This window comes from Macaca nemestrina, chromosome 10 (assembly GCF_043159975.1).
Source record: "Macaca nemestrina isolate mMacNem1 chromosome 10, mMacNem.hap1, whole genome shotgun sequence".
NCBI lineage: Eukaryota > Metazoa > Chordata > Mammalia > Primates > Cercopithecidae > Macaca > Macaca nemestrina.
Genome location: NC_092134.1, coordinates 69,104,024 through 69,131,981, shown reverse-complemented (window position 1 = coordinate 69,131,981; position 27,958 = coordinate 69,104,024). Strand labels below are relative to the sequence as shown.

The 27,958-nt window shown below is 41.7% G+C and overlaps 1 protein-coding gene, 1 long non-coding RNA gene and 1 pseudogene across 9 annotated transcripts in view; 1 reads left to right on the top strand and 2 right to left on the bottom strand.

Moving 5' to 3' along the window:
- The window catches only part of C10H12orf56 (chromosome 10 C12orf56 homolog), a 116,980-nt gene that overhangs the window by 51,298 nt on the left and 37,724 nt on the right, over window positions 1-27,958 (bottom strand). For all 7 annotated transcript variants that reach the window (XM_071071507.1, XM_011727289.2, XM_071071508.1 and 4 more), the window contains one exon: window positions 9,755-9,827. In XM_071071507.1, coding sequence (XP_070927608.1) covers window positions 9,755-9,827 — 73 coding nt within the window. The remainder of the gene's footprint in view (window positions 1-9,754; window positions 9,828-27,958) is intronic.
- The window catches only part of LOC105473462 (uncharacterized), a 122,890-nt gene that overhangs the window by 91,886 nt on the left and 3,046 nt on the right, over window positions 1-27,958 (top strand). For both annotated transcript variants that reach the window (XR_011609067.1, XR_011609068.1), the window contains exons 3-4: window positions 22,803-22,894; window positions 23,950-24,024. This is a non-coding gene — a long non-coding RNA (uncharacterized lncRNA). The remainder of the gene's footprint in view (window positions 1-22,802; window positions 22,895-23,949; window positions 24,025-27,958) is intronic.
- Window positions 16,712-27,908, bottom strand: LOC105473461 (V-type proton ATPase subunit E 1 pseudogene; annotated as a pseudogene).

The window sequence follows — 27,958 nt, the reverse complement described above, 5'->3', positions numbered from 1 at the left end:
AAGGGGTTCATAATTATTTCTTGGAGCATGGTTATAATAGTTGCCTTAAAGTCTTTGGTTGGGCCAGGCATGGTGGCTTATTTCTGTAATCCCAGTACTTTGGGAGGCTGAAGTGGGAGGATCACTTGAGGCCCAGGAGTTCAAGACCAACCTGGCCAACACAGCAAGGCCCCATTTCTATTAATAAAGAAAAAAAAAAATCTTTTGTACTTCAAACATCTGTGTCATCTTGGGATTATTATCTATTGTCCTTCATAAAATGTTGAAATTTTCCTAGCTCTCCAAATGTCAAGCAATTTTTATTGCATCTGGGACATTTTGAATATTATGTGATTCTGGGTCTTACTTAAATTCTATGGAGAAGATTGATTTTTTCAAAAATCAGGCAATCAATTGTTGTATGTATTCCATTCAGGATTTTTACTTGCATTCAGTGGGAAAAGTGGAGGAAAGTGTGCTTACTCCAACTTGATCTGAATCAAAACCTTCTTGATTAATTTTATTAATATCAAAATTAAAATGATATTCAATAAAGACACCACATAGATAAAGCTAACAGATAGCTAACAAAATGGGAGGTGATATTCGGAATGTCTAAAAACAACAAGCAGATTAATATATAGAATGTACCAAACAATTCTGCTCCTGACTATATATGCAGTGAAAATTTTCAAACAGGTATATAAACGGAAGGTAGGGAGGGACAAAAAGGAAAAGAAGATAGGAATAAAAGGATGGAGGAGAGTAAAGAGGAGAGGAAGAAAGTATATTGATTCTATCTCAATGCTCAATAATTTTTTTATATTTTTATACATATTTGTTAACAGTAATAAACTGAGAAAATTATATTAATATGTAAGAGAATATATCACTGGGCATGGTGACTCATGCCTGTAATCCTGGCACTTTGGGAAGCTGAGGTGGGCGGATTGTTTGAGACCAGGAGTTCAAGACCAGCCTGACCAACATGGCAAAACCCCGTCTTTACTAAAAATACAAAAATTAGCTGGGTGTGGTGCCACATGCCTATAATCCCAGCTACTTGGGAGGCTGATGCACGAGAATCGACTGAACCTGGGAGGTGGAGGTTGCAATGAGATCGCACCACTGCACTCCAGCCTGGGTGACAGGGCGAGACTCTGCCTCAAAAAGAAAACACAAAAAATTAGCCAGGCATGGTAGCATGCGCCTGTAGTCCCAGCTACTTGGGGGACTGCAGTGGGAGGATCACTTGAGCCCAGGAGGTTGAGGCTGCAGTGAGCTGAAATCTTGCCGCTGCACTCCAGCCTGGGTGACTAAGTGAGACCCTATCTGGAAAAAAAAAAAAAAGAGAGAGTATATCTATCTAATATTTTCAGTTTATTTTGAGAAATAATCAAAAAATAAAGACTTAGAACAAATATTGAAGTCTTTGAATCTTTACTCTTGAGTTTCTAAACACCCTGGATTCATACATTTACACACATAGTATATTTACATAAACACAGGACTTGGTCCTATAATAGAACTAGAACAATCTATTGTATAAGAAATTCTTAGAAAATTAAGAATGGTACCTCATGCCATATTATTGCACAACAGCATTTTTATTTTTTAAATAACACAGTATTACTAGTGAGAGTAGAAAAAGAAGAAAGCCCCCCACGGGCTTGATCAAAGATTCTGAGGATGCTGAACAGTGATTATTCTGTGATTGACTTACTGATCATCAGCAGTAACAAAAGAGCTACGTTTGATAATAATACAGACTCACTATGTGCCACACAGAGTTTAAGTACCTTATATGTACATGATTTAGCCCTTACATGTCATGCCTGTGGGATAGGTACTATTATGAGCCCTCCCACCTATGAGAAGAGTCAAGCCCGGAAAGATTAAATAGCTAGCTTAAGGCAGAGTCAGGATTTGAAGTAGCTCCAGAGCCTGTATGTTTAACTACTATGAGAGATGAATATGCGAGAGGTATTTAAAGGCCTGTTGTTTACTATTACCCTGAAAAGTAATCATACACACTTTATGTAAGTCTGATGTTCCAAGGTAACAACATCCGTCTTGTGACCTGCAGCTTCTCATCATTAGGCCTAAAACATGGCACCTAGGAGATGCTTCAAATCTCTGTACATGATAACGTCCTTTAGTCCTCTACTTAGTGTTTTCTATCCCACCCTGCCTTTTGTTTAGGCTTCTGACTCAAATGTTTAATTACGGAGATGACTGTGCTAGAAAACTATGGGACAGTAGACCCAGCTCCCTCTTCACCCTCTTTGTTTGGAAACTACTTCTCTACACACAGAGCACACAGAAGCTGCCATGTTTTTAAAGACCCTGATCTGTTGGCTGTGATGAACATTTTTCAGCAGTGTGTCATTTACTCAAGCTGGGCAACCAGAGACTTTCTTCAGGATTTAAAAATTCAGTATAAGAAAGTGGGTGAGTTAGCCTTTGTCTGGTGGGTGGAAGCTGTAAAATGTGAATTTAAGACAGTCAGTGACTCATTTGCTGCCCCATGGAGGATGTGGTGTTCAGGGAGAGAAGATGCAATTGACAAACAAACATCAGAGAAGGAGACAGGGATCGAGTCCTGGGACACTCAAGCCCCCAGTTCCAGCTGTGTCTAAATTCCGTTCTTACCATTCCTACGTTCCCAGGATTCCATTTCTAAATTTTACTAAGTATTAATACCTTTAAAATAGAACACAGAGCCCAGCAATTCAAATATGCCAGATTAGACTGACAGATAGGTCTATGTCTATGTCTATATCTTTATATATTTCCATTTCTAAATATATCCGTTGAATGAATACTGAATTTCATGAGTTGACCCAGTAATTCCTATAAATTCCCTTTTTAAACCTAAAATGCATTTCTGTCACTTTTAACAGAGTTTTAACCTCCACAGTAACCTAAAACAACTACTGCAAACATTTACTCTTTTTTTTTTTTTTTGCCAAGACAGGGTCTTACTCTGTCACCCAGGCTGGAATGCAGTGGTGTGAGTAGCTTGGACTAGAGGGACATGCCACCAGCCCAGCTAATTGTTGCTTTTTTTTTTTTTTTTTTTTTTTTAAGAGATGGGGTTTCTCCATGTTGCTCAGGCCGGTCTTGAACTCCTGCGCTCAAACAGTCTACCCACCTTGGCCTCCCAAAGTGCTGGTATTACAGGCGTGATCCATCACGCTCAGCTGCAAACATGAACTAAAAACCTCTTTTATTTTTCTAATTTGGAGGAAAACAATGGAACTCTCAAAGTATCCTAGAAATGTGGGGAATTACATGCTGAAATGAAGACTTCAGTCTGGGAGCATGTGGTTGCCTATTCCTAGAACTGCCCCTCCCTCAATCCTTCCAGTTACAGAGACCATGTTAAGAATTTCACTCAGTGCCCTGCTACAAAGCAGAGCCCTACCCCGAGAAGCTCATAAGTCACATTCTTCAGGGCAATATTGGAAATACATCAACTCTGCCCAAACATGGTTTATTATTACATGGATTTAGAGCAAATCGCACTCCCACAAGCCAATATTATGCAAGCCAGGCTACATTGTAAAGAATATGATTATTCATTCAACAAATATTAAGCACCTAGTATGTACCAAGCACTGGGCCAACACTAAGAATATATCAGTGCACAAAAATATCTAGGTCCCAGCTCTCATGGAGCTTGCATTCTAGTGGGAAGACAGACAGTAAGCAATGCACATGTAGTTATAACTTATGAAAGTGCAATGAAATCAACAAAGCAGTTTGATAAAGAAAACCTGTGTGTGTTGACGGGTGGCATACTTCAAACTAGGTGATCAAGCAAGACCTCTCTGGGATGCAGACATTTAAGCTAAGATCTGAAGGATGAGAAAGAGTGAGCCATGTGAAAAGCAATGTTAAGAGGGGTAAGAAATTCAAAGGTCTGAGCTGGAAAGAGTTTGCAGTGCTCTATTGAGATGAGTGAGAGAAGTAAGAGATCAAGCTGGAGTGGCAGGCAATGGCCAGGTCTTGCAGGGATGTCTAAATGTGTTAAAAGGTTTATTTGCTGTGCCGTGGAATACCACTGAAAGGTTTTAAGCAAGAAAGGAACATTTGGAAAAGATCATTTTGGCTTTAAGGTGGATAATGGATTCAGGCAGAGGCAGGCAGCTGCTGAGAATGGAGGTGGAGGGTGTAGTTACAGATGTTGCAGAAGTGATGAGAGATGATAGTGGGGTTTTAGCTGTGGAGATAGAAGTTGATGGGTGAGTTAGATACAAATTATGAACTCAGGAGTTCCAATACTCCAGGGGAAGATTGATGTCGTTGTAGATTATTTAGGCCAGCAATTCTCAAACCTTGGTAGCTAGCTAACAGAATCATCTAGGTAGCTACCAAAAACAGACAACTGAACCCTGTCCCTAAAGCTGAGGATTCAACAGCCTGGAGTAGAGTCTAGGAGTCTGTACTCTCCATGAGCCCTTGGGAGATTCTTATACGTGGCCAAAATAGAAATAAACATGAACTTTCCCCATTATTCCAAGTCAGCTTTATTTCCACACCCCAGAAGATCTAGGCTAAGTCCTCACATCGCCTAGTCAGCATATATTAAGAGTGTAGACTAATCTCAAAGCAGTAACACCACATTAAGCAGCAGCAGTGGAGCTGGGCATAGTGGCGCATGCCTGTAATCCCAGCTACCTAGGAGGTCGAGGCTTTAGTGAGCCATAATCTCACCGCTGTACTCCAGCCTAGGCAGTCAGAACCTGTCTCAAAAAAGAAATAAAAGAAGAAGAGGAAGAAAAGAAGCAGCAGCAATGAGTATCCTAGATTCTAACTTTCTGGTAAGCAAATTCAAGCCCCTACAGTCTATTTAACTTTACACAGAAGGACTGCTGGGGGCAAATGAGATCTCATATTCAATTGACTTCTCTAACTAACCTTGTATGGGATATTTAACTTTGTTAAGAAAGTTTTCTAAAAGTGTGTGGTTTTGTCTTTGTAGAAAAGGCAGAATAGTACGCATACATGAATCTTTGATAATCGAGGTCCTTCTGAACTTCGGGATTATCTTCATTAATATAATCTGGAAATGAAATTGATGAGTTGGCTTGAAACAGCAGGCTCCCAAAGGCAAAAGCCAAAAGAAGGGGAGACTTTAGTGCCCCCACTCCCTGGGATCTCCAATAGTCTTCCCCTGAGTGAGCCAGTACAAATAAATATCTATGCCACATAAAAGCAATGTATTTGTGCCTGCTAAAGAAAAAAGAGTTTCAATCTACCCCACATAGACATACAGTCTAGGTTAATGAATTCCCTAACCTCCCCTATTGCTGCCCCAAAGATCTTTTTTATAGAAATTCCAGAACCATCACTGACTCCAGGAAGGATCTAACACCAGTGCAAATCCTCTTCTTTATATATGGGTATAAACCTAAAATTTTACTAGTTTTTTTCTGCCTCCAGCCAAGATGGGACCCTATATACCCTCCCACCTGAAACAACCAAAAATTGGATAAAATATATGCAAAAATAGACTTCAGGACACTAGACACCAGGCAATGAAAGACAATGAGCCCTGGTAGATGGGAAATAATCAAGGTGAGACCTAACGATTGCCCCAGTTTACTGCCTTGAAAAAAGTCTCCAGGGCACAGTGTAGAGACGAGGGGGGTGATACATACTGATTGTGGTAACGGTTTCATGGGGAGATAGATATGATAAAACATATATGCACAGTTTATTGTGTGTCAATCATACCTCAGTAAAGCTGTTACAACAAAATTCTCCAAATAGAACTTTTTTCCTGGAGCTGCTGGCTTTCATGCCTGCTAAAATGGAAATCCCACCAAAGGAATAACCATTTTAAATCTGTATTATTAAATTATCACAATGTGCCAGGCACAGTGACTCACGCTGGTAATCCCAGCACTTGGGACCACCACCAGCCGAGGCAGGTGGATTACAAGACCGGGAGTTCGAGACCAGCCTGACAAACAGGTGAAACCCCGTCTCTACCAAAAATACAAAAAAATTAGCCGGGTGTGGTGGCGGGTGCCTGCAATCCCAGCTAGTCAGGAGGCTGAGGCAGGAGAATCGCTTGAACCCGGGAGGCAGAGGTTGTGGTGAGCCGAGATCAAGCCACTGCACTCCAGCCTAGGCGACAAAGCTAGACTCTGCCAAAGAAAGAAAGAAAAGAAAAGAAAGAGAGAGAGAGGAAGGAAGGAAGGAAGGAAGGAAGGAAGGAAGGAAGGAAGGAAGGAAGGAAGGAAGGAAGGAAGGAAGGAAGGAATTATCACAATGTGTTATCAGTAAAAACCCAAACATAAAATTTACAGGAAGAGCAAGGATGCTTGCTAGGTGGTGTGGTTTGAATATTTGTCTCCTCCAAAACTTACATTGAAGTTTAATCCCCAGTATGGCAGTATTGAGAGGTGGGGCCTTTAAGAGGTGACTGGGTAGTGAGGGTTCTGCCCTCATAAATGGATGAATCAATTCATGGATAAGTGGGTTAATGTGTTATCATGGGGATGGAACTGGCTTTATAAGAAGAAATAGACAGACAACTTGAGCTTGCATGCCCAGTCCTCTCGCCATGTGATGTCCTGCACAGCCTAGGAACTCTGCTGAGTGTCCCCACCAGCAAGAAGGCTCTCAGCAAATACAACTCCTTGACCTTGGCCTTCTCAGTGCCCATAACTGTTAGAAATACATTCTTTTCCTTATAAATTAACCAGTTTCAGGTATTCTGTTATATACAACAGAAAACAGACTGAGATACTAGGGAAGGCTAGAGAGAGGACAGCACAGAGAAGGGAGAAAGAGCACAGAATGGGAGAAATGGAAACAAATCTTGACCATTTGACAAGTGTGTTGAGAGCTGGAAGTAGCCAGGTAGTTCCATGAAAATGCATGGTGACTATGGCACATATTTACCTATGTAACAAATCTGCACCTCCTGCACATGTATCTCAGAACTTAACATAAATAAAGTAACATTTTTTAAAAAGAAAATATGTAGTGGTGTGTTTTAGTTGCCACAATAAATGGGGAGCGTTACTGGCACTTAGTGGACAAAAGCCAGGGAAGCTGAAGTTTCACCGTGTGTGGCCCCATTCTGCACAAGTACAAATGGTACCACACAAATGCCAGCAGCACCCCTTGAGAAATCTGGTGAAAGGAATTCAGCTACACAGGCTGTTGGTTCCTTCTCCAATGCCAGCATTTTAAAGGGGTCTCCATGCGCATTTTAAGCTATGGTTTGCAATGCTTAATAGAACACATTAGACAACTCTGTCTTGGTAAATTTTTTGATGTTTAGCTTCAAATATAATCAGACCCTCCAAAGCCCTGAGAACTCTGACAGGAACACTATAGCTAACTCCTTAACCTTGAACTTAAGCATCTTTAAGAAAATTAGTTACTGTGGCCACTGTCCAACAATTTTCTTATCCAGAATAATTGGCCATAAGGTTAAAATTCTACAAAGCAAATTTGCAATGTATTTAGGAAAAAGAAACTTCCTTAGCTTTTTTTTTTTTTTTTTTTTTTTGTAAGAAAGGAAGTTATAATAATAATGAAATTTAGGTTTGGAAGAGAACTCATAGGTCCTCTTGTTCAAACTGTGAGACCTGGTGAGAATGACAGAAAGGGCAGTGAGAAAAAGTCCCTCCCCAGCGAGCTAAGAAACACAGCATGGCCCACCACGGGTTTGTGAATATCCCCAGGTAGGAGTTCGCTTTTTCTGAACAGCATTTTGCAATGCTTTTCTAATCTGGATATTTCCCCTTGCTATGACCTGTCTTTCTAGGATCCAATTCATATTAATTTTCCCTATGCCTCTATATCCCTTGACTGGCAGCTCCCAGAATCCTACAATCCCTTCTAATATCTAAATAGAGAGCGTGTGTAACAGTATCACACTTTGGCCAGGCACGGTGGCTCACGCCTGTAATCCAAGCGCTTTGGGAGGTCAAGGCGGTCGAATCACGAGGTCAGGAGTTCGAGGTCTGCCTGGCCAATGTGGTGAAGCCCCCCCCATCTGTACTTACAATACAAAAAGCAGCTGGGCATGGTGGCGGGCACCTGTAATCCCAGCTACTCGCGAGGCTGAGGCAGGAGAATCAGTTGAACCTGGGAGGCGGAGGTTGCAGTGAGCCGAAATCGAGCCACTGCACTCCAGCCTGGGCGTCAGTGCAAGACTCCATCTCAAAAAAAAAAAAAAAAAAGAAAGAAAAGAAAAAAAAAAAAACAGTATCATACTTTAACTTATGCAACTTTATGCAACTTAAGAAACTCCTTTTTTTTTTTTGTCCAGGTGCAGTGGCTCACGCTGTAATCCCAAGACTGGGAGGCTAAGGTGAGCAGATCACTTGAGGTCAACAGTTCAGTATCAACCCTGTCAACATGGCAAAACCCCATCTCTACTAAAAGTACAAAAAATTAGGCAGGCATGGTGGTGGGTGCCTGTAATCCCAGATACTCAGGAAACTGAAGCAGGAAAATTGCTTGAACCTGGGAGGCAGAGGTTGCAGTGAGCAGAGATCACACCAATGTACTCCAGCCTGGGTGACAGAGCAAGACTCAGTCTCAAAAAAACAAAAACAAACAAACAAAAACCACGATTCCTTTTCCTTCTTTTTAAATTTACCCAGACTTCTTTCCCACTTTCCAGACTGAAATTTCAACTGCCAGATGAACTTCTCCGCCAGATAAGCCCAGTAGGACCTCAAGCTTAACCTATTTAAACCAGTACTTGAGCGTAATCCCTTCTGACATCCTTATTTCTTTGAAGGGCATCATTATTCAGTCACCCCAGCTGGAAACCACAGTAGTTTCTCTTTCCATCTCTCCTGTTTCAACCAAATGTTAGTACTGTGGATTCTGCCTATGAAATGTCTCTTCCATCCATCCCATTTTCTTTATTCTTGCTACCACTACCCCAGTTCACATTCTAATGACTTTCCACCAATCTCTGGTCTTTCCCCACTTCAATCCATTTTAAGCACAATCGTCGGATTATTTTTCTGTAGTAATGGTTTTTATATCATTCTCATGGTCAAAACTTTCAATAGTTTTTTCATATCCTGTGAAATGAAATGTAAAGTCTTCATCTGGACTTTAAGACCCTCCAAAGTATGGGCCCCATTTCATTTTCAAGTCCTATTTTCAATCCCATGGGGTTAACACATGTTGCATATCTTTCCTGCCTGGATCTCCTCTTCCACTATTCCTCCAACTGCAGTGTTCCCATCTCCAGGCGCCCTATTCCTTTACCAACTGTCACCAGGCATCTTGATGTCTCTCCACAACTGAATATCATCTGTCTCCTCTTTAAATCTCTTTGAAATTGCTCAGACTCATTCAGGACACTGAGCAGGTGGACTATGCATTTTCTTTATTTGTGCAAATGCTGTATATCTTGGTTAGAATCGGCTTCTCAAGGACAGGATCTATGACTTACTCATCTTTGTATCCATCATAGGGCCTAACATAGTGTCCTACACAGAACTAGACTTCAACAGATGTTTTTGAATTTAATTTTAATGAATTATTTATATTGTGACATCTATATGTTCAGTAATATATAGAAAATTAGAAAAACTATACTATTTAACTGATTTGAATTGAGAAAAAGTTCTCTCAAAAATACTTTCTTCCTTATTGCATACATAAGATTAACAGAACTCAGTCCAAAGCCATTAGTAGAGAAAAAAAAATTAAGAAAAACAAGTTGCAATGTAAAAATGTTTTGATTAGCAAGTTAAACACATACTCCAAACAACAATCTCACCTGAGAGGAGATTCATTCAGGCTTCTGGGCTCTTTGATTCTCCAAAAGGCAAGGCCATTCTTTTCTTCCTTGACTTAAAAAAAATAGTTATTTGGTCATTAATTAAGTAATTTGATTGAGATTATGAAGAAGACCTAGTCACACATACTGATTGAATGACTGTTCATAAATCCTCACAAAAATTGTAAGTCCAAAATTGTAAGCTGGGTAGCATGGTGGAGCAAAAAGAACTTTGGCTTGACATGAACATGTCCTCAGACAAGCACAGTGGCTCACACCTGTAATACCAACATTTTAGGAGGCTGAAGTGGGAGGATCACTTGAGCTCATGAGTTCAAGACCAGCCAGGGCAACATAGTGAGATGTCATCTCTACAAAAAATAGAAATATTAACTGAGTGTGGTAGTGTGCACCCGGATGGAGGATCGCTTGAGCCTAGGTGGTTGAGGATGCAGTGAGCTATGATCACACCACTGCACTCTAGCCTGGGTAACAGAGAAGACCCTGTCTCAAAAATAAAAAACAAAAATAAAATGTAAAAGGTAGGGCCTTTTTGGAAGTGATTAAGTCACTAGGTTTCTGCCCTCATAAACAGGATTAATACCCTTATAAAAGGTTGACGGGAGTGCCCTAGTCCCACTGCCCCTCCCATCATGTGAGGACAAAGGATTTCTTCCTTCTGCCATGTGAGGATGCAGCAAGAAGTTTCCATCTCTGAAGCAGAGGGCAGCCCTCACCAGACACTGAGTCTGCTGGTGACTAGATCTTGGACTTCCAGCCTCCAGAACTGTGAGAAATAAATTTCTGTTGTTTACAAATTGCCTAGTCTAAGGTATTTTGTTATAGCAGCAGGTGCAGGATAAGACAGTGGTCTGCTGTTATTCTGTCTTTCCATCCTCTCCCTTTTTTGAAGAATTGCTCTCTTCCTATAGTTACCATGAGGGTCCTAATCCTTAAATTAAAAAAAATAAAAAGACTTTGCTCCTTCCGTGAAACAAATGATGCTTAAGTTTCAGTGCCCCTGGCCGGGTGCAGTGGCTCACACTTGTAATTACAGCATTTTGGGAGGCTGAGGCAGATGGATCACTGGAGTTCGAGACCAGCCTGGCCAACATGGTGAAACCCAGTTTCTACTAAAAACACAAAAATAGCCAGGCGTGGTAGCGTGCGCCTGTAGTCCCAGCTACTCGGGAGGCTGAGACAGGAGAATCGCTGGAACCTGGGAGGCGGAGGTTGCAGTGACCCAAGATTGCACCACTGCACTTCAGCCTGGACAAAAGAGTGAGACTCTATCTCAAAAAAAAAAAAAAGTTTCAGTGCCCCTCAGTGCATGAGTTCCTTCCAAAGTCTTAGGAGAGACCCTAAAACTGTGTTAACATGGCCAAATGTTTTTGTAAGAATTGCAAAGAGAATAATCCACCTCTTCAACTACAACAATTTACGACCACAGGCTCTTCTTCCCACTTTGATTTTTCTTCCTTCTCACTTCCTCTCTTGAGAGTGGCTGTAGGCACTTTGTGTTTGTAATTTCTTCTGTCCTGATTTCTTTGGAATGCTGTGGGCATTGTATTTGTACAATGTAAAACAGACATCTTAGTTATTTCAAGGGGGCGCTCTCCAAATTGTGTGAGTTTCAGTCCCCATAAAACCTAGATCCACTCCTGCCCTAGCCATAGCTGATAGGTCTAGAGGTGGACTGCTGACCCAGTCTGGGCCAGTCAATGTCTTGCCCCGGATTTGTGACATTTGTTCTTGAGAGACAGGTCTAGAAGTCTTTGGAGCTGGCTGGATCCTAGGAGGAGGTCCTGGCCAGGCTGCTCAGGCCCTGGAACAGGCACCTGGGTTCCTGGTCTTCCACTATTTGGCTCTTTTGTTTCCCTTTTGATTCCCTAGGAGACTCCAAAATCTCCCAACAAATTCCCCTTGACATCAAGATAGGCAGAATCAGTTTTTTCTATTTGGAATTTAAGAAACTTTAAGAACCCAATCAACACAATCACTTGTAAAAGTTGGCATTTCACAAATAATGGTACTAAAGGTGATGCAAATAATGCCTTTGTACATTGCTGGAATTAAATGGAAGCACTTATGACTCATCAATCAGACAGGTTTGAGCCCATCTCCTGCTTCAGATCACAAATTACAGAATGTCTAGGAGGTAAACCATTTGGTCCTGGTGATACAGCAATACCAACCCAGGGAGCAAGCAGCTTGGAGGAGAGCAGGAAATCTAGAGCACATCACTGCTGGCATGCTGGAAAGGAGGACGAGATCACCGAGGCTTATCTGTTAGGATGTTAGTGTTACCTGCACAATCATCCTGTAACAGTCTTAAGTTGTCTCTTAAACCTCATTCCATCCAATTCACTAACCAAATTTGAATTCTCTCTTTTTTGTGCATGGTCATTAAAAAGTTCAGAAAAAACAACTTTAGTCTTCACGTCCCTGCCTCTTTCTATGTTGGCTTTATTTTATTTATTTATTTATTTTTATTTGTTTGTTTGTTTGCTGAGACAAAAGTCTCACTCTGTTGCCCAGGCTGGAGTGCAGTGACACAATCTCGGTTCACTGCGGCCTCCGCCTCCTGGGCTCAAGCAATCCTCCCACCTCAGCCTCCTGAATAGCTGGGATTACAGACGCCCACCACCATGCCCGGCTAATTTTTGCATTTTTAGTAGAGACGGGGTTTCACCACTTTGGCCAGGCTGGTCTCAAACTCCTGACCTCAAGTGATCCGCCCGGCTTGGCCTCCTAACGTGCTGGGATTCCAGGTGTGAGCCACTGTGCCCGGCCTATGTTAGCTTTAAATTTCACTTTGTAACAATGGTCTGGAGAATTAGGATCATCTGTGCTCTCCACTCAGAAATAAAGTATAGTTCAATCTGTTTCTGTACTTGGTGGAAAGTCTGGTCTCCCGGACACCAAGGACCAGAGTCTGGCAGGTGTAAGGCAATAATGACAAGAGAGCCTGAGTGCAGGGTCATCTGCTGCTGTGTTGTCTAGTGTGCATGTAGCAGTTGACACCCTTCTTCAGTGGCTTGGTTATGAATTCCTTCAGTCATTTAGCATGATGCATATCTTATGGAATGCTTGGTAGTACGGGCCAGCTGAGGACCATTTTTTAGAAGGGACACTACAAGAATAAGACATCTGCTTTCTCTGTTGCAAGAGGTTCAATTACATTCATAAAGTCCCATTCCTGTGGAGAAGATCGTCAAGCTTTCATATGTAAAAACTATCCATGAAACCTGAGCGACTTGTCAGTTTCTTGTGCTTTTACTTTTGCCCCACATCACTGGTTTTAGAAAATCTCTAGGTTTTATATTTATTTTTTAAAATTACACACACATACATACAGTTGTCCCTCAGTATCCATGGAAAATTGGTTCTAGGATCTCCCCTGGAAACCAAAATCTGAGTATGCTCAAGTGCCTGATAGAAAATGGTATAGTATTTTCATACAACCTATGCATACCCTCCCATATACTTTCAATAATCTCTAGATTATTTATAATACTAACTACAACAAAAAATGTCATGTACATAGTTCTACTGTATTGTTTAGGGAATAATGACAAGAAAAAGGTCTGTACATGTACAGCACAGATTCAATTCTTTTTTAGTATGATTTCTGTCTTCTGTTGGCTAAATCTATGAATGTGGAACTCACGAATATGGAGAGCAAATATTCACCGCACCTCTAGAATAATAGAAAAGACATTTTATAAAGGCTTTTATGGTATTACTAAACTTTGGTTCGGTTTAGATTTTGTTAAACTATGTTTCAATCTGGTTGGGGATTTGTCTATTTAATTTTATGCCAATATTTCAAAACATACCACTAAAGCCTGTAAGGTCTTTTCTGTTTTTCTAGAGCTGCAGTGAATATTTGAAAACACTAGTTACCTGTGTCTATTTAAATGTAAACTTAAATTCAGTTATTCAGCAGCACTAGCCACATTTGAAAAGCCCAGTGGCCACAGGTGGCCAATAGCTACTGTATTAGACATGATTAGACAAGATATGGAACATCTCCATCATTGCCAAAAGGTAATGCTGTTTTAGAATGTACCTGAAACTGAAACTAAGTGGTTAATAAACCAATCAATTCAAGAGCTTTTGTGGCCAGGTGTAGTGGCTCATGCCTATAATCCCAGCACTTTGGGAGGCCAAGGCGGGTGGATCACCTGAGGTCAGGAGTTCGAGACCAGCCTGGCCAAATAGAGAAACCCCGTCTCTATTAAAACTACAAAAATTAGCCAGGTATGGTGGCAGGTGTTGGTAATCCCAGCTACTCAGGAGGCTGAGGCAGGGAGAACTGCTCGAACCTGGGAGGCAGAGGTTGCAGTGAGACGAGATTGCGCCACTGCACTCCAGCCTGGGTGACAGAGTGAGACTTCATCTCAAAAAAAAAAAAAAAAAAGAGCTTTTGCTACTAATACAGTTCAATCCTGTCACTCTGTTCCCATCTGCATTGTTCATTTAGAGTTTAATAACCATCCTCTTTCATCTAAATGTAAAAAGTACAATTCAGGTATGGCATGTTGGCTCACACCTGTAATCCAAGCACTTCACGAGGCTGAGGCAGGAGGATTGCTTGAGGCTTGAAGTTTGAGATCAGCCTTGGCAATTCAAAGTGCTAATTGTGGCCCATATAAGAACATATGTATACTACAAAGAAAAGCATCTTTTCCTCTATATATTCAGAAAAGTGGGGTCTAATTAGGAATCCTGTTACAAATGTGATAATTTAAACTAAGTATTTTTACTAGAAGTGGTTTCCAACGTTGAGCTTGCTTTGTTCAGATGACTGAGTTGATTGGACCATGGGCACCTGTATCACATGACAAAAATATCCCCTAGGCTTTTTTACCCAAGAGGTTTGGAGTTAGTCCTAATAATTACCTTTATTTAAGTGCTCAGTAGTTATCGGGTGCCGCTGCTCTAGGCATGACATCATCATTAGTAACATATTAAAGATTCTAGCAATGACTATTGTCAAATAGATGGTCGGGTAGGTTTGGGCCTGTCTCTTGCTTTAGGACACATATTGCAGAATGTCTCTGAGGTGAACCACTGGGGCCCTATATACATAGCAATACCTGACTCAGGGAACAAGCAGCTGGAAGAACAGAAAACATACAGCATCACTGTTGACATAATGGAAAAGGGGAGTGTTTTCTATCTTGTAATGTAGCTGGGGCTCCTTGTGACAGTGGTAGTCTTGTGTTGTCAAAAGCCCCCACACCCAAGTGTCAGATGGTACTTTTGGGAATGAAAGTAGAGAACAGGTGGGGGCAAGTGTTATTCTATGAATAGCCCTGCACATCAGCACAGGACAAATTCTTCACTAATTTTAACATCACTTGCAAATTTTCTAGGAATTTATTTTTTATTTATTTATTTTTTTTTTTTTTTTGAGATGGAGTCTCGCTCTGTCGCCCAGGCTGGAGTGCAGTGGCGCGATCTCCACTCACTGCAAGCTCCGCCTACCGGGTTCACACCATTCTCCTGCCTCAGCCTCCCGTGTAGCTGGGACTACAGGTGCCCGCCACCGCGCCTGGCTAATTTTTGTATTTTTAGTAGAGATGGGGTTTCACTGTGTTAGCCAGGATGGTCTCGATCTCCTGACCTCATGATCCACCCGTCTCGGACTCCCAAAGTGCTGGGATTACAGGCGTGAGCCACCACGCCCGGCATTTTCTAGGAATTTAAATGTCATCAAACTTCAATCTGTTTTACTACATTATTTTTCTATGTGTTTTTATTTTCCTATACATGTTGAAGGGAAAAAAAAGCCAAGAATAATTATGCTTGTGGACAAGGATAAATATGCATTTAAGGCAACCAACACCAGTTAGATGCCCTAATTACTGTGACAGGAGACCTGATGAACAACCAGGGATTTGATAAACCTGCTAATAACAAATTCTACAGTTTCCATGCCACAGTGTGTCAGCATGGAAAGGTGCTCATCCATGAAAGTGTAAAAACACCACACAGTTTTCTCACACATCGTAGCTCTGAGTCTGACTTAGAATAAAGTCTAGTGGACAATGAATGGGCTGAATGGGCTGGTCTAGCTACACAAGCTGGATGCCAGAAGTAGAAGGGCCTATCCAGCTCCTCGGACCTTCATCCTTCCCTTCTTCTTCTATGCTAAAGATTCAATCTTAAGGGCTGACTTCATTAAGTCAGCGCCACCCCCCCAAGCTGTGTACCCTGCCCTGCCCACCTTATTTCATGTAATACAACAACTCTGTGAAGCTAGTAATGGAGATGACGAATCTGAGACTCACAAAGTTTAAGTGACCTGCTGAAGGTCACACATCCAGGAAATATGAGAAACAGAATTCAAACCTGGGCTTAGTGAAATGCAAAGTCCATGTTCTTCTATGCTTTTCATCAACTCCCAATTACAGGGACAGATACCTTAAAAAGGCTAATATATCAATAGATCTATATAGATGTAGATATACAGATATATCTGAGCTATTTTTACTCACTTCGGACACCAAGTGTGCGATTTTTTTTTTCTTTCACCCAAAGCCAATTCTCTAATTCTCTACATACCAACGGGGAGTACTACAATTCAACTCCATTCTGCCATTCACTACTTGGCAGTAGCACAGACCCCACAGGTTAAGGGCTCAGTCCCACAAGACTGCCCTAACTTCAGAGGCCAATTGCAACTCCCAGGTTTCCACCTGTATTTCTGACCAACCAGCTATAAATCAGGGGCTCCCCATGAAGTGAACCAGAACATGCCACCCAAAATATGCCACTTTGGCATATTGGTTATTTTGACCTGAAGGTGCTTGAGAGACAGCAGATGTAGGAAGGGCTCTCTGATCTATACCTTTCTACCTTAAAACAGGACATAGACCAGGCACAGTGGCTCATGCCTGTAATCCCAGCACTTTGGGAGGCTGAGGCAGGCAGATGATTTGAGGCCAGCAGTTTGAGAACAGCCTGGTCAACATGGCAAAAACCCGACTCTACTAAAAATACAAAAATTAGCCACGTGTGGTAGTGCGTGCCTGTAATCCCAGTTGCTCGGGAGGCTGAGGCACAAGAATCATTTGAACCTGAGGAGTGGAGGTTGCAGTGAGCTGAGATCACACCACTGTGCTCCATCCAGCCTGGGTGACAGAGCAAAATTCTGTAAAAAAAGAAAAAAAAAAAAAAACACCAGGACATAAATTTCCCATGAGAAATGCAACCTTTTTATACCAGGAAGAGGAGAACATTCTTTTTTTTTTTTTTTTTTTTTTTACTTTCAGATGAACTGGAGGTGAGTCCTGATCATATTACCTGAAGCTTTCCACCACTGTGACCAATTAGGCAAGGCACTGGTGACAGAGGGGCATCACTGATAAATACAGAGCAATACTGGGGCAGTAAAGGGGAAGCTACAGAGACATTTGCGTTTCTTCAAATATCAGAAGCTTCCACATCACAGCAGGAGAGCTGAGGACGAGCTCCACCTCCCAAAGGCCTAGTCCAAAAACTTCCCATTGGCATTGGCCCTAAACAAGCCCCCCTGACTTCTGGCATCATCTGCTGGACTATGAGATCCAGCCGGCTTTACAGGGTATTGGAAACCTTTATTTTACGATCCCCATTATATATCTCAACTGCACCAGCTCTGTCCTCCAGCAGGCAGGACTCTTGGTCAATTTGGACATCAACATCATTTTTGGTGGCAATTTTGTACATAGGGATTACCTTTTGCATTGTAGCCTTTACCAGAGGGAAATCTTGTTTCCTGCAACAATGAATCATTCAGGGCTCCAGCAACTGGTACAAACCTGTGATAAGGTCATCTCGCTCTGAGGACTTTGAGTCTTGCTTGATTCATCAAATTGGACATCTGAATTTTCTTCTTCTGCTCAATCTGTTTCTCTTTCTTCTCATAATATTCCATAATCTTTAGTCTTTGGGCTTGCACAAGCCAATCTTTGTCTATGTTGAACTCTTCTTCTACCTTTGCATCTACTTCTTCTGCCTTCTCATTGGCTTCTTGTTCAACAAAAGCCATCATATGCTTTATCTGCTTTTGCACATCAGCATTGCTGAGAGCCATGGTGAGAGCAATGCTAGCCCAGTGAGCAACAGGCTTGAGTTTAGGTTTGAAGGGTGAGGTGGGAGGAATGGGCAGAGGAAACCCCTGCACAGATCTTGGTTTCCTTTACTTTTTGAGAACATTCTTATCAACAGAAGTGAGGCATGGACACTGAGATGAATCTGTACAAACACTAAAATAAGTCTTATCTTCCATTAATTTTCACCATATATTTCCTAGTCATTTTCCCACAGTTCACTGTGCATAGCCCAAGACCCTTTGCCTTGTCTTGTCACAGCTCTACAATTTATCATTCTTTGTTGACATGGTATGTAAGCGCTCAGGTCTGTCAGCTTCTTTGGGTCTTCATTTCTCTTCTATGAAGGTTCCCCTGCCATGTAAAATTGTTAATGTCAAATAAAATGTGTATCCTTATCTCCTGTTAACCTGCCTTGTCTCAGTTTAATCCTTAGGCACAGCCACAAAACCTAAGAAGGTGGAGGAAAAGTCTTTCCTCCCTTTACCACAAGCACCTCCTTGGGTTTAATAATTTGCAAGAACAGCTCACAGAACTCAGGAAAGTGTTTCATTTACCATTACCAGTTTATTATAAAGGATTATCTTCAGGAATAGCCAAATGGAAGAGATGCATTGAGCAGGGCATCAGGGGAGGGCTGCAAAGCCTCCATGCCCTCTCCTGGTGTACCACTATCCCAAGAACTTAATGTGGTCACCAACTTGGGAGCCCTCCAAACCCTGTCAGTTAAGGAATTTTTTAGTTTTTGTTTGTTTGTTTGTTTGTTTTTCAGACAGGGTCTTCCTCTGTCACCCAGGCTGGAGTGCAGTGGTGCAATCATGGCTCGGTATAGCCTCAACCTCCCAGGCTCAAGTGATTCTCCCACCTCAGCCTCCTGAGTAGCTGGGACTACAGGTGTGCACCACCACACCCAGCTAATTTTTGTATTTTTTGAAGAGACAGGGTTTGGCCATGTTTCCCAGGCTGGTCTCAAACTTCTGCCTTAAGTGATTGTCCCCACTTAGCCTCTCAAAGTGCTGGAATTACAAGTGTGAGCCACCACGCTTGTATTAGTCAGTGTTCTCTAGAGGGACAGAATTAATGGAATAAATATAGAGAGCCCAATGTGTCCAGGTGGATATGAAAACTTCCAGTTCTACATATATGATAACTTCCATATATATATGGGAGTTTATTAAGTATTAACTCACACGGTCACAAGGTCCCACAATAGGCTGTCTACCAGCTGAAGAGCAAGGAGAGCCAGTCCGAGTTCCAAAACTGAAGAACTTGGAGTCTAATGTTTGAGAGCAGGAAGCGTCCAGCATGGGAGAAAGATGTAGGCTGGGAGGCTAGGCCAGTCTCTGTTTTCACATTTTTCTGCCTGCTTATATTCTAGCTACGCTGGCAGATGATTAGATTGTGCCTACCCGGAATAAGGCGGGTCTGCCTTTCCCAGCCCACTGACTCAAATGTTAATTTCCTCTGGCAACACCCTCACAGAGACACCCAGGATCAATACTTTCTATCCTTCAATCCAATGAAGTTGACACTCAGTATTAACCATCACAAGTCCACCCCTTGTCAACCTGAACCCATACACATCTCCTGAGATCATACAAATCTTCAAATAAGGACAATAATAAGGTCATAATTATGCCTAGCATAATACAACTATCCTTTGCACAACCGGAAATGCAACAATCCCCAACCCAAATACTATTTCATAAAGTTAACAATACCTAAATGCTGATGAGAAGTAAATAAATCTTATGTCACATGCTAAAGGAAAAAGGAAATAAAACAAAGATATTTTCTTAGTACAAGTATATACATGCACAAATATGTTTTTAATGAAAGAAGGAGGAAATACTCATGACAACTACAGTCCTCGTTTCTGCAGCTGGTCATGTTGTCATAGCTGGTATTGATGACTGCCTTCTTCTACTACCCATTCTGTATATTTTTGCCTTCAGCAAGCACCTCAGCAGGTCATGGTTTTTTTTTCCTGGTGGAGTGACCCAAACCTTCATTCATGAAGGGTCTGGGTCATTTGTAGTCCTGCCTGAATTGGGCTGTTGTAGTTTCTCACTGACTTTAATCAAAGGGCATGGTAACACTAAGAGACGCCCTAATGGATCGCCTGTATTCCATGCATACTCTTCCTTAACTCCATTGTGGAGTAGTAGACTGATTTCAGTAGTAGACCTAGACTTGATAGTCTAGGTCAATCACCCCAGCCAACACTGTAACTGCTTTCTTGGCCTGTTGACTTAAAGGTAGGAGGAGCCCACGGACAGGAATGGAGAGAAATGCATTTGCCAAATCAATGGCTGCATACCAGGTACCAGGAGGTGTGTTAATTTGCTCAAGCAATGAAAACACATCTGGTACAGCAGCTGCACTTGGAGTCACCACTTGGTTAAGCTTACGATAATCCACTGTCATTCTGCAGGATCCATCTGTCTTCTCCACAGGCCAAATGGGAGACAGCTGAACAAGGATGTGGTGGGAATCACCACCCCTGCGTCTTTCGAGTCCTTTATGGTAGCACTAATCTCCATGATCCCTCCAGGGATGCAATATTGTTTTTGATTTACTATTCTTCTAGGAAGAGGCAGCTCTAATGGCTTCCATTTGGCCTTTCCCACCATAATAGCCCTCATTCTACCAGCCAATGTGGGGGTTCTGCCAGCTGCTCAGTATGTCTATGCCAATTATGCATTCTGGCACTGGGGAAATGACCACAGGATGAGTCCGGGGACCCACTGGACCCACTGTAACTTGAACCTGAGCTAAAACTCCATTAATTACCTGACCTCCATAAGCCCCTACTTTAACTGGAGGACCACAATGATGTTTTGGGTCCCCTGGAATCAATGTCAGCTCAGCCAGTGTCCAGTAGTCCCCTAAATGTCTGATCATTTCCCTTTCCCAAATGCACAGTTACCCTGCTAAAAGGCTACACAGTTACCCTGCTAAAAGGTCTCCTGGGGGAATGATGGGAGAAAGATTCACTGCATAAATTGTTCATAATGTAGTGAGGTCCTTCCTTAAGGGGACATGGCCTCCCCGTCATTCAAGGGGTTCTGGGTCTGTAAACTGACTCAAATCTGGAAATCGATTGAGGGGCTGTGATTCTCTGTTTTCATAATTCAAATTAGACTTTTTTCCATTTGACCTAGAAGTTTTCTGCTTATATAAATTAAGTAAGAATGCAGTAGGCTTCCTATCAATTCATTTTCTAAGAACACTGTGATTAATTAGCCAATACCACAGCTCTATGTGAGTCAGACTATTCTGATTGCTGCTTTGCCTCTGCTGTCCATTACGGTAGCTATGTCCACCTTGCCTTTGACAGCTGAGTGCTGCCACTTGGCCACTGCCACCTCAGAATCCAATTATTCCCATTGTATTTAAATTTTGTAGTAGAGTGACTGCAGTTCCCACGGTTAGATCTGACATACAGAGAAGAGCAATTACAGGGCTCTTCAAAGATGCGGGTGCTGCCCTCACAAATCTATTTTGCAAAGCATTAGTCAAGGATATATCTTCTGGACCCTCCCAGCTGGGATGAGTAGGTCTAAAATGACTAATCCACTCCATCATCCCAATCTCCCTAAGCCTTTGGATCCCTTCTCCTACATTAAATCAAGGGAGATCAGGCATTTCCAGCTCACTCACAGTGGGCCATCTTTTAAACCATATTTCAGCAAACCAAGCAAATAAACTATTAGAACCTTTTTTAACTCCCCAAGCTGCAACATTAAATGCAGAGTCCCTACTTAGTGGGCCCAAATCAATAAACTCAGCCTGATCCAATTCTATGTTCCTTCCACCATTACCCCACACCCTTAATATTCATTCCCATGTCTGTTGTCCAGATTTTTGTTTAAATAAATTAGAAAATTCATGAGGCTCTTTTCGAATGTAGCACACCTCCTCATGGGTCATACTCTCAACCTCATCTCATTAGCATGTGTTCTATTGTTGAAAGGAGCTTGTTACGAATAACAAACAATGTTCTTATTACTCAGGAAATTCTAAATTCTAAATATTTCAGAAGCTCTGTGTGAGGAACTAGGCACAAGGACCAAATACATATTCTTTATTGTTTCACCATATATATATATGTATGTAAAATAAAGGCCTGGCATGGTGGCTCATACTTGTAATCTCAGAACTTTGGGAGGCCAAGATGGGAGAAATGCTTGAGCATAGGAGTTTGAGACCAGCCTGGGCAACAAAGCAAGACACTGTCTCTACAAAAAATAAAAGTAAAAAAAATTAGCCAGCTGTGATGGCCTGTGCTCGCAGTCCTAGCTATTCAGAAGGCTGAGGTGGGAGAATCACTTGAGATAGGGAGAATCACTTGAGATAGGGGAAGTCAAGTCTTCAGTGAGCTGTAATTGTGCCACTGCACTCCAGGCTAGATGACAGAGTGAGATCCTGTCTCTAAAAATATAAAGCTCGGCTCAGTAGCTCACGCCTATAAGTAATCCCAGCACTCTGGGAGGCAGAGGCGGGTGGATTGCTTGAGCCCAGGAGTCTGAGACCAGTTGGGAAACATGGTGAAACCTTGTCTCTACAAAAAAAACTAGCCAGGTATGGTGGCACACACCTGTAGTCCCAGCTACTTGGGGGGCTGGGGCACGAGGACTGCTTGAGCCCAGGAGGTTGAGGCTGCAGTGAGCTGAGATCGCACCACTGCACGCCAGCTGGGGTGACAGAGCAAGACCATGTCTCAAAACAAACAAACAAAAATAAAATAGACCATGAAAATAAACAGTGTATTACTGAGCTATACATAATATTCTACTTTTATTCATTTGTCCTTGGATTTGTAAAAGTCTTCACACAAAAAGCTTAGAAAGAGCCCAAAATGTGAAACATGAAGGCGGGGCAGTACCAGCAGAGCCAGGTGAGTACCAGCATCCCTGAATCCTCATCCTCCCATTCTCTTCTAGATCTCCTTGGGCACAGTAGAGAAATCACTTACATCAGATGCTGAGCTCTCTATGAACATGATCTAAAGGTGACTGTTCATCTTTTCATCCAGGTGTGTATCCCAGGTCTTGGGTGGTGAAAAAGATTATCTCCTTAACCAAACTCTGCTCAGACTCCCCTGAATTTCTCAAGTAGTCCTTGAGTTTTGGACTTCCATGTTCTTCTCTGTATTGTCCAATTTCAGCAAGAATCCTGATAAGTTGGTTTAGCCAGAATCCCCCATCCTTCATGTATCATCATTCTTTACATCTGATCAGCTTCCTCATCCTCCACCATCCCCCAGGTGATGTCTAATTACCCTGGCCTGTCTTCAGCAAGAATCCTGTTAGGTCCCTTTAGCCAGAATTCCATGTCACTCTTGATGTTTCCTTTTAGTAATTTTCTACCCACTGACCCCACCTTTTGGCTATAAAATTCCTTTTTTTTTTTTTAAGCATCTACATGTAAGCCAAAAACAAAATTATTTAGCCTCAGCCATCTGAATGGACCCCTACTGTTGGCCAAGGGCATTCCAGAGTTAACCTGAAATACTAGGTCACGCCATGCTAGGAAGTAGGGGTCAGACATGACTTATTATACTTCTTTCACTTTTGGAATTCAGGAAAAGCCAATAAGCATTAGCATCAATGTAGACCTTAAGTCTGGTAAGAAACATTTACAGTCTATTCTCTCTGAAGCCTGCTACTTGAAAGCTTCATCTGCATGATAAAACCTTGGTCTATAAAACCCCTTATTATAATCCAGACATACGTTCCTTTCTATGGATAGTAACTCTTTCAGTGAATTGCCAATCAGAAAATGTTTAAGTCAACCTACTACCAGGAAGCCTGCTTCACCCCATTCCCACCCTTCCAGATTGAACCACTGTAAATATTGCATGTATTGACTGCTGTATTAGATCTCCCTAAACTGTATAAAATCAACCCGCACCCTGATCACCCTAGGCACATGTCATCAGGTCCTTCTGAAGCTGTGTCATGAGCACATTCTTAACCTTAGCAAAATAAACTTTCATTAAAATCTGTGGATGTTAATAAGACTATTAAAATTAAATAAGAACTAACCAAATGGGGTCCAGATTCTAACATTCTTTTTTGTTTTCAATAGGAAGATGGCTGTCATCTCTTTATTAACGTGTTAGCAAAGCTTGGTTAATAGGCACTTTCCTCCCAGGTCATAAATGTAAGTATTTGCTTAAGAGCACAAACCATGAATCTTCCTGGAATGTGGACAAGTATTTTGCAGTCATGAGCTATGATATTCTCTTAGATTTCTGACCCATTTCTCCTAAGATGCTGCAGGCTACAGTCTGCCTTTTTTTTCATATATATATATATCTGAGTCTGGTGGTGGCTCATGTCTATAATCCCAGGACTTTGGGAGGCCAAGGCAGAAGGATTGCTTGAGGCCAGGAGTTTGAGACCAGCCCGGGCAACATAGTGAGTCCCCGTCTCTACAAAAAATTTAAAACTTAGGCAGATGTGGTGGTGCACACCTGTAGTCTCAGCTGCTTGCGGGGACTGAGGTGGGAGGATCACCTGAGTCTGGGAGGACCAGGCTGCATGAGCTAAGATCGCACCACTGTACTCCAGCCTGGGCAACAAATTAAGGCGCTGTCTGAAAAAGAAAATATCTATATCTATACCTATATCTATATCTATCTATCTAGTTACTTTTTTGTTTGTTTGTTTGAGATGGAGTCTCACTCTGTCTTGCCCAGGCTGGAGTGCAGTAGCATGATCTCAGTTCACTGCAGCCTCCACCCACTGGGTTCAAGTGATTCTCCTGCCTCAGCCTCCCAAGGAGCTGGAACTACAGGTGTATGCCACCACACCCAACTAATTTTTTTGTATTTTTAGTAGAGATGGGGTTTTACCATATTGGCGAGGCTGGTCTTGAACTCCTAACCTCAAGTGGTCTGCCCACCTCAGCCTCCCAAAGTGCTGGGATTACAGGCGTAAGCCACCATGTCCAGCCTAGTAACTTTTTTTTTTTGAGACAGAGTCTTGCTCTGTTGCCCAGGCTGGAGCGCAATGGCATGATCTTGGCTCACTGCAACCTACACCTCCTGAGTTCAAGCAATTCTCCTGCCTCAGTCTCCTGAGTAGCTGGGATTACAGGTGCATGCCACCACACCTGGCTAATTTTTATATTTTTAGTAGAGATGAGGTTTCACCATATTGGTCAGGCTGGTCTCGAACTCCTAACTTCATGATCCACCCTCCTTAGCTTCCCAAAGTTCTGGGATTACAGGTGTGAGCCACTGTACCCGGCCTGACTTCCCTGTTTTTTTAAAGACAGGGTCTCACTCTGTCCCCCAGACTGGATCTTCTTCTACCTGTCTGTCTAGTTATACATGTGTTGTGTGTGTGATGTCTATAAAAAGAGATCTAATTAATTGACTTAAGGAAGGATAAGCACTTGGATCAAATACGTTTTAAAGGGAAGACGAAAGCTGTGGTACCTTTTAGTTCACATAACTTTAATCTTTGAGAAATAAAAACAGTCTTAAAGATTATTGGTAAAATGCAGAAGTCATCAAAATGTAAATTTTTGCCTAGGGTTAAAGGATTGTTTTGAATCAGATAAGATAAACCTAAAGGTTTAAACAAGTTGTGGAATGATTGTAAGAATTAATCTTGCAAAAGAAATTCTGTGTGTGAACAGACTGACTAAATTCGAAAGGGTATTACATGGACTGGGCATGGTGGCTCATGCCTGTAATCCCAGTACTTTGGGAGGCCAAGGCAAGCAGATCACCTGAGGACAGGAGTTCTAGATCAGCCTGGTCAACATGGCAAAAGCCCATCTCTACTAAAAATAAAATATGAGCCAGGTGTGGTGGTACATGCCCGTAATCCAAGCTACTCAGGAGTCTGAAGCAGGAGAATTGCTTGAACCCGGGAGGCGGAAGTTGCAGTGAGCTGAGATCGTGCTGTTGCACTCCAACCTAGGCAACAGAGCAAGACTCCATATCCAAAAAAAAGGGAGGGGGGGGTAATATGGTTTTTCTGCAAATTGAGAATTAAAATAAAAGCACAACAAGGTACTCTTAAGGCACTAATCTGCTCTTCAGCAAAATTCGTAAAGGGTTATAAAAGGTTTTTGCTTTTTTAAAAATTTCCAAGTCATCATTTTGGCAAAACAAATAAGGTAATCTGGTATTCTCTTTCATAACATCAAGTGCTTTAAGCCTCTAATATATTTAACAGTCTTCTCCAAATCAAACTTCAGTTTCAAAATTGTCCTTCTTGATGGCTAGTTTTTGGATGCTACAGACGGCCCCTGGGGCATACAGAAGAGAGGTAAACAGGATTACCTGATATGTTTAGGTACATGGGATTGCCAAAATGATGTTTAATCTTCCTCAGGTTATATTTTAGGGAATAATATTAATATATGTTCCAAAATTTATGGGATTTCTAAAATTCTAAGGTCTGACTATAGGCTAGCAATCACAATTAAGGTTGTTATGTTAAGTTTTTTGTCTTGTCTTGATCCTCTTCAAAGGATGGTTTATAATCAGCTATAGAACTTTGACAGGTGCTTTCAAATGCAGGTTTCTGATAACTTTTGAGATTGTGACATTGGAATAAAAGAAAAATGTAAGGACTCATGAAGAGCTGAATTGTTCACAAATATCAAGCAAAACAAGAATTAACTGAATGGACTGAACTAATAGAAAACTGAAGTAAGTTTTTTTTCTTTTTTGAGACAGAGCCTTGCTCTGCTGCCCAGGCTGGAGTGCAATGGTGTGATCTCAGCTTACTGCAACCTCTGCCTCCCAGGTTCAAATGATTCTCCTGCCGTCACAATCTATACATCTGACAAAGGACTACTATCCAGACTATTACAAACTCAAATGAATTAGCAAGAAAAAAAAATCCTATCAAAGAGTGGGCCAAGGACATGAATAAACAATTCTCAAAAGAAGACATACAAATGGCCAACAAACATATGAAAAAAAGCTCAACGTCACTAATGATCAGGGGAATGCAAAGCAAAACCACAATGCAATACCACTTTACTTCTGCAAGAATGACTATAATCAAAAAATCAAAAAACAATAGATGCTGGTGTGGATGCGGTGATCAGGGAACACTTTTACACTGCTGGTGGGAATGTAAACTAGTACAGCCACTATGGAAAACAGTGTGGAGATTCCTTAAAGAACTAAAAATAGAACTACCATTTGATCCAGCAATCCCACTACTGGGCATCTACCCAGTGTAATAAAAGTCTTTATACAAAAAAGATACTTGCACATGCATGTTTATAGTGGTACAATTCACAATTGCAAAATTGTGGAACCAACCCAAATGCCCATCAATCAATGAGTGAATAAAGAAACTGTGGCATATATATATATATATATATGATGGAATACTACTCAGCCATAAAAAGGAGTGAATTAACGGCATTCACGGTGACCTGGATGAGACTGGAGACTATTATTCTAAGTGAAGTAACTCAGGAATGGAAAAGCAAACATTGTGCATTCTCACTGATTTGTGGTAGCTAACCTATGAGGACACAGAAGCATAAGAATGATACAATAGGCTGGGAACGGTTGCTCACGCCTGTAATCCTGACACTTTGGGAGGCCAAGGCAGGCATATCACAAGGTCAGGAGTTTGAGACCAGCCTGGCCAACATGGTGAAACCCTGTCTCTACTAAAAATACAAAAATTACCCAGGCATGGTGGTGGGTGCCTGTAATCTCAGCTACTCAGGAGGCTGAGGCAGGATAATTGCTTGAACCCAGGAGGTGGAGGTTGCAGTGAGCCAAGATTACGCCATTGCACTCCAGCCTGGGTAACAGAGCAGGACTCCATCTCAAAAAACAAACAAACAAAAAAATGATGATATAATGGACTTTGGGAACTTGGGGGGAAAGGTAGGAGGGAGGTGAGGAATAAAAGACTACAAATAGGATGCAATGTATACTGCTTGGGTGATGGGTGCACCAAAATCTCACAAATTACCACTGAAGAACTTATGTAACCAAATATGACCAATAAAGAACTTACTCATGTAACCAAATATGATCTGCACCCCAACAACCTATGGAAAAAATGAAGAAAAATGAAATTCAAGTTTGAGTACATCATTGCAT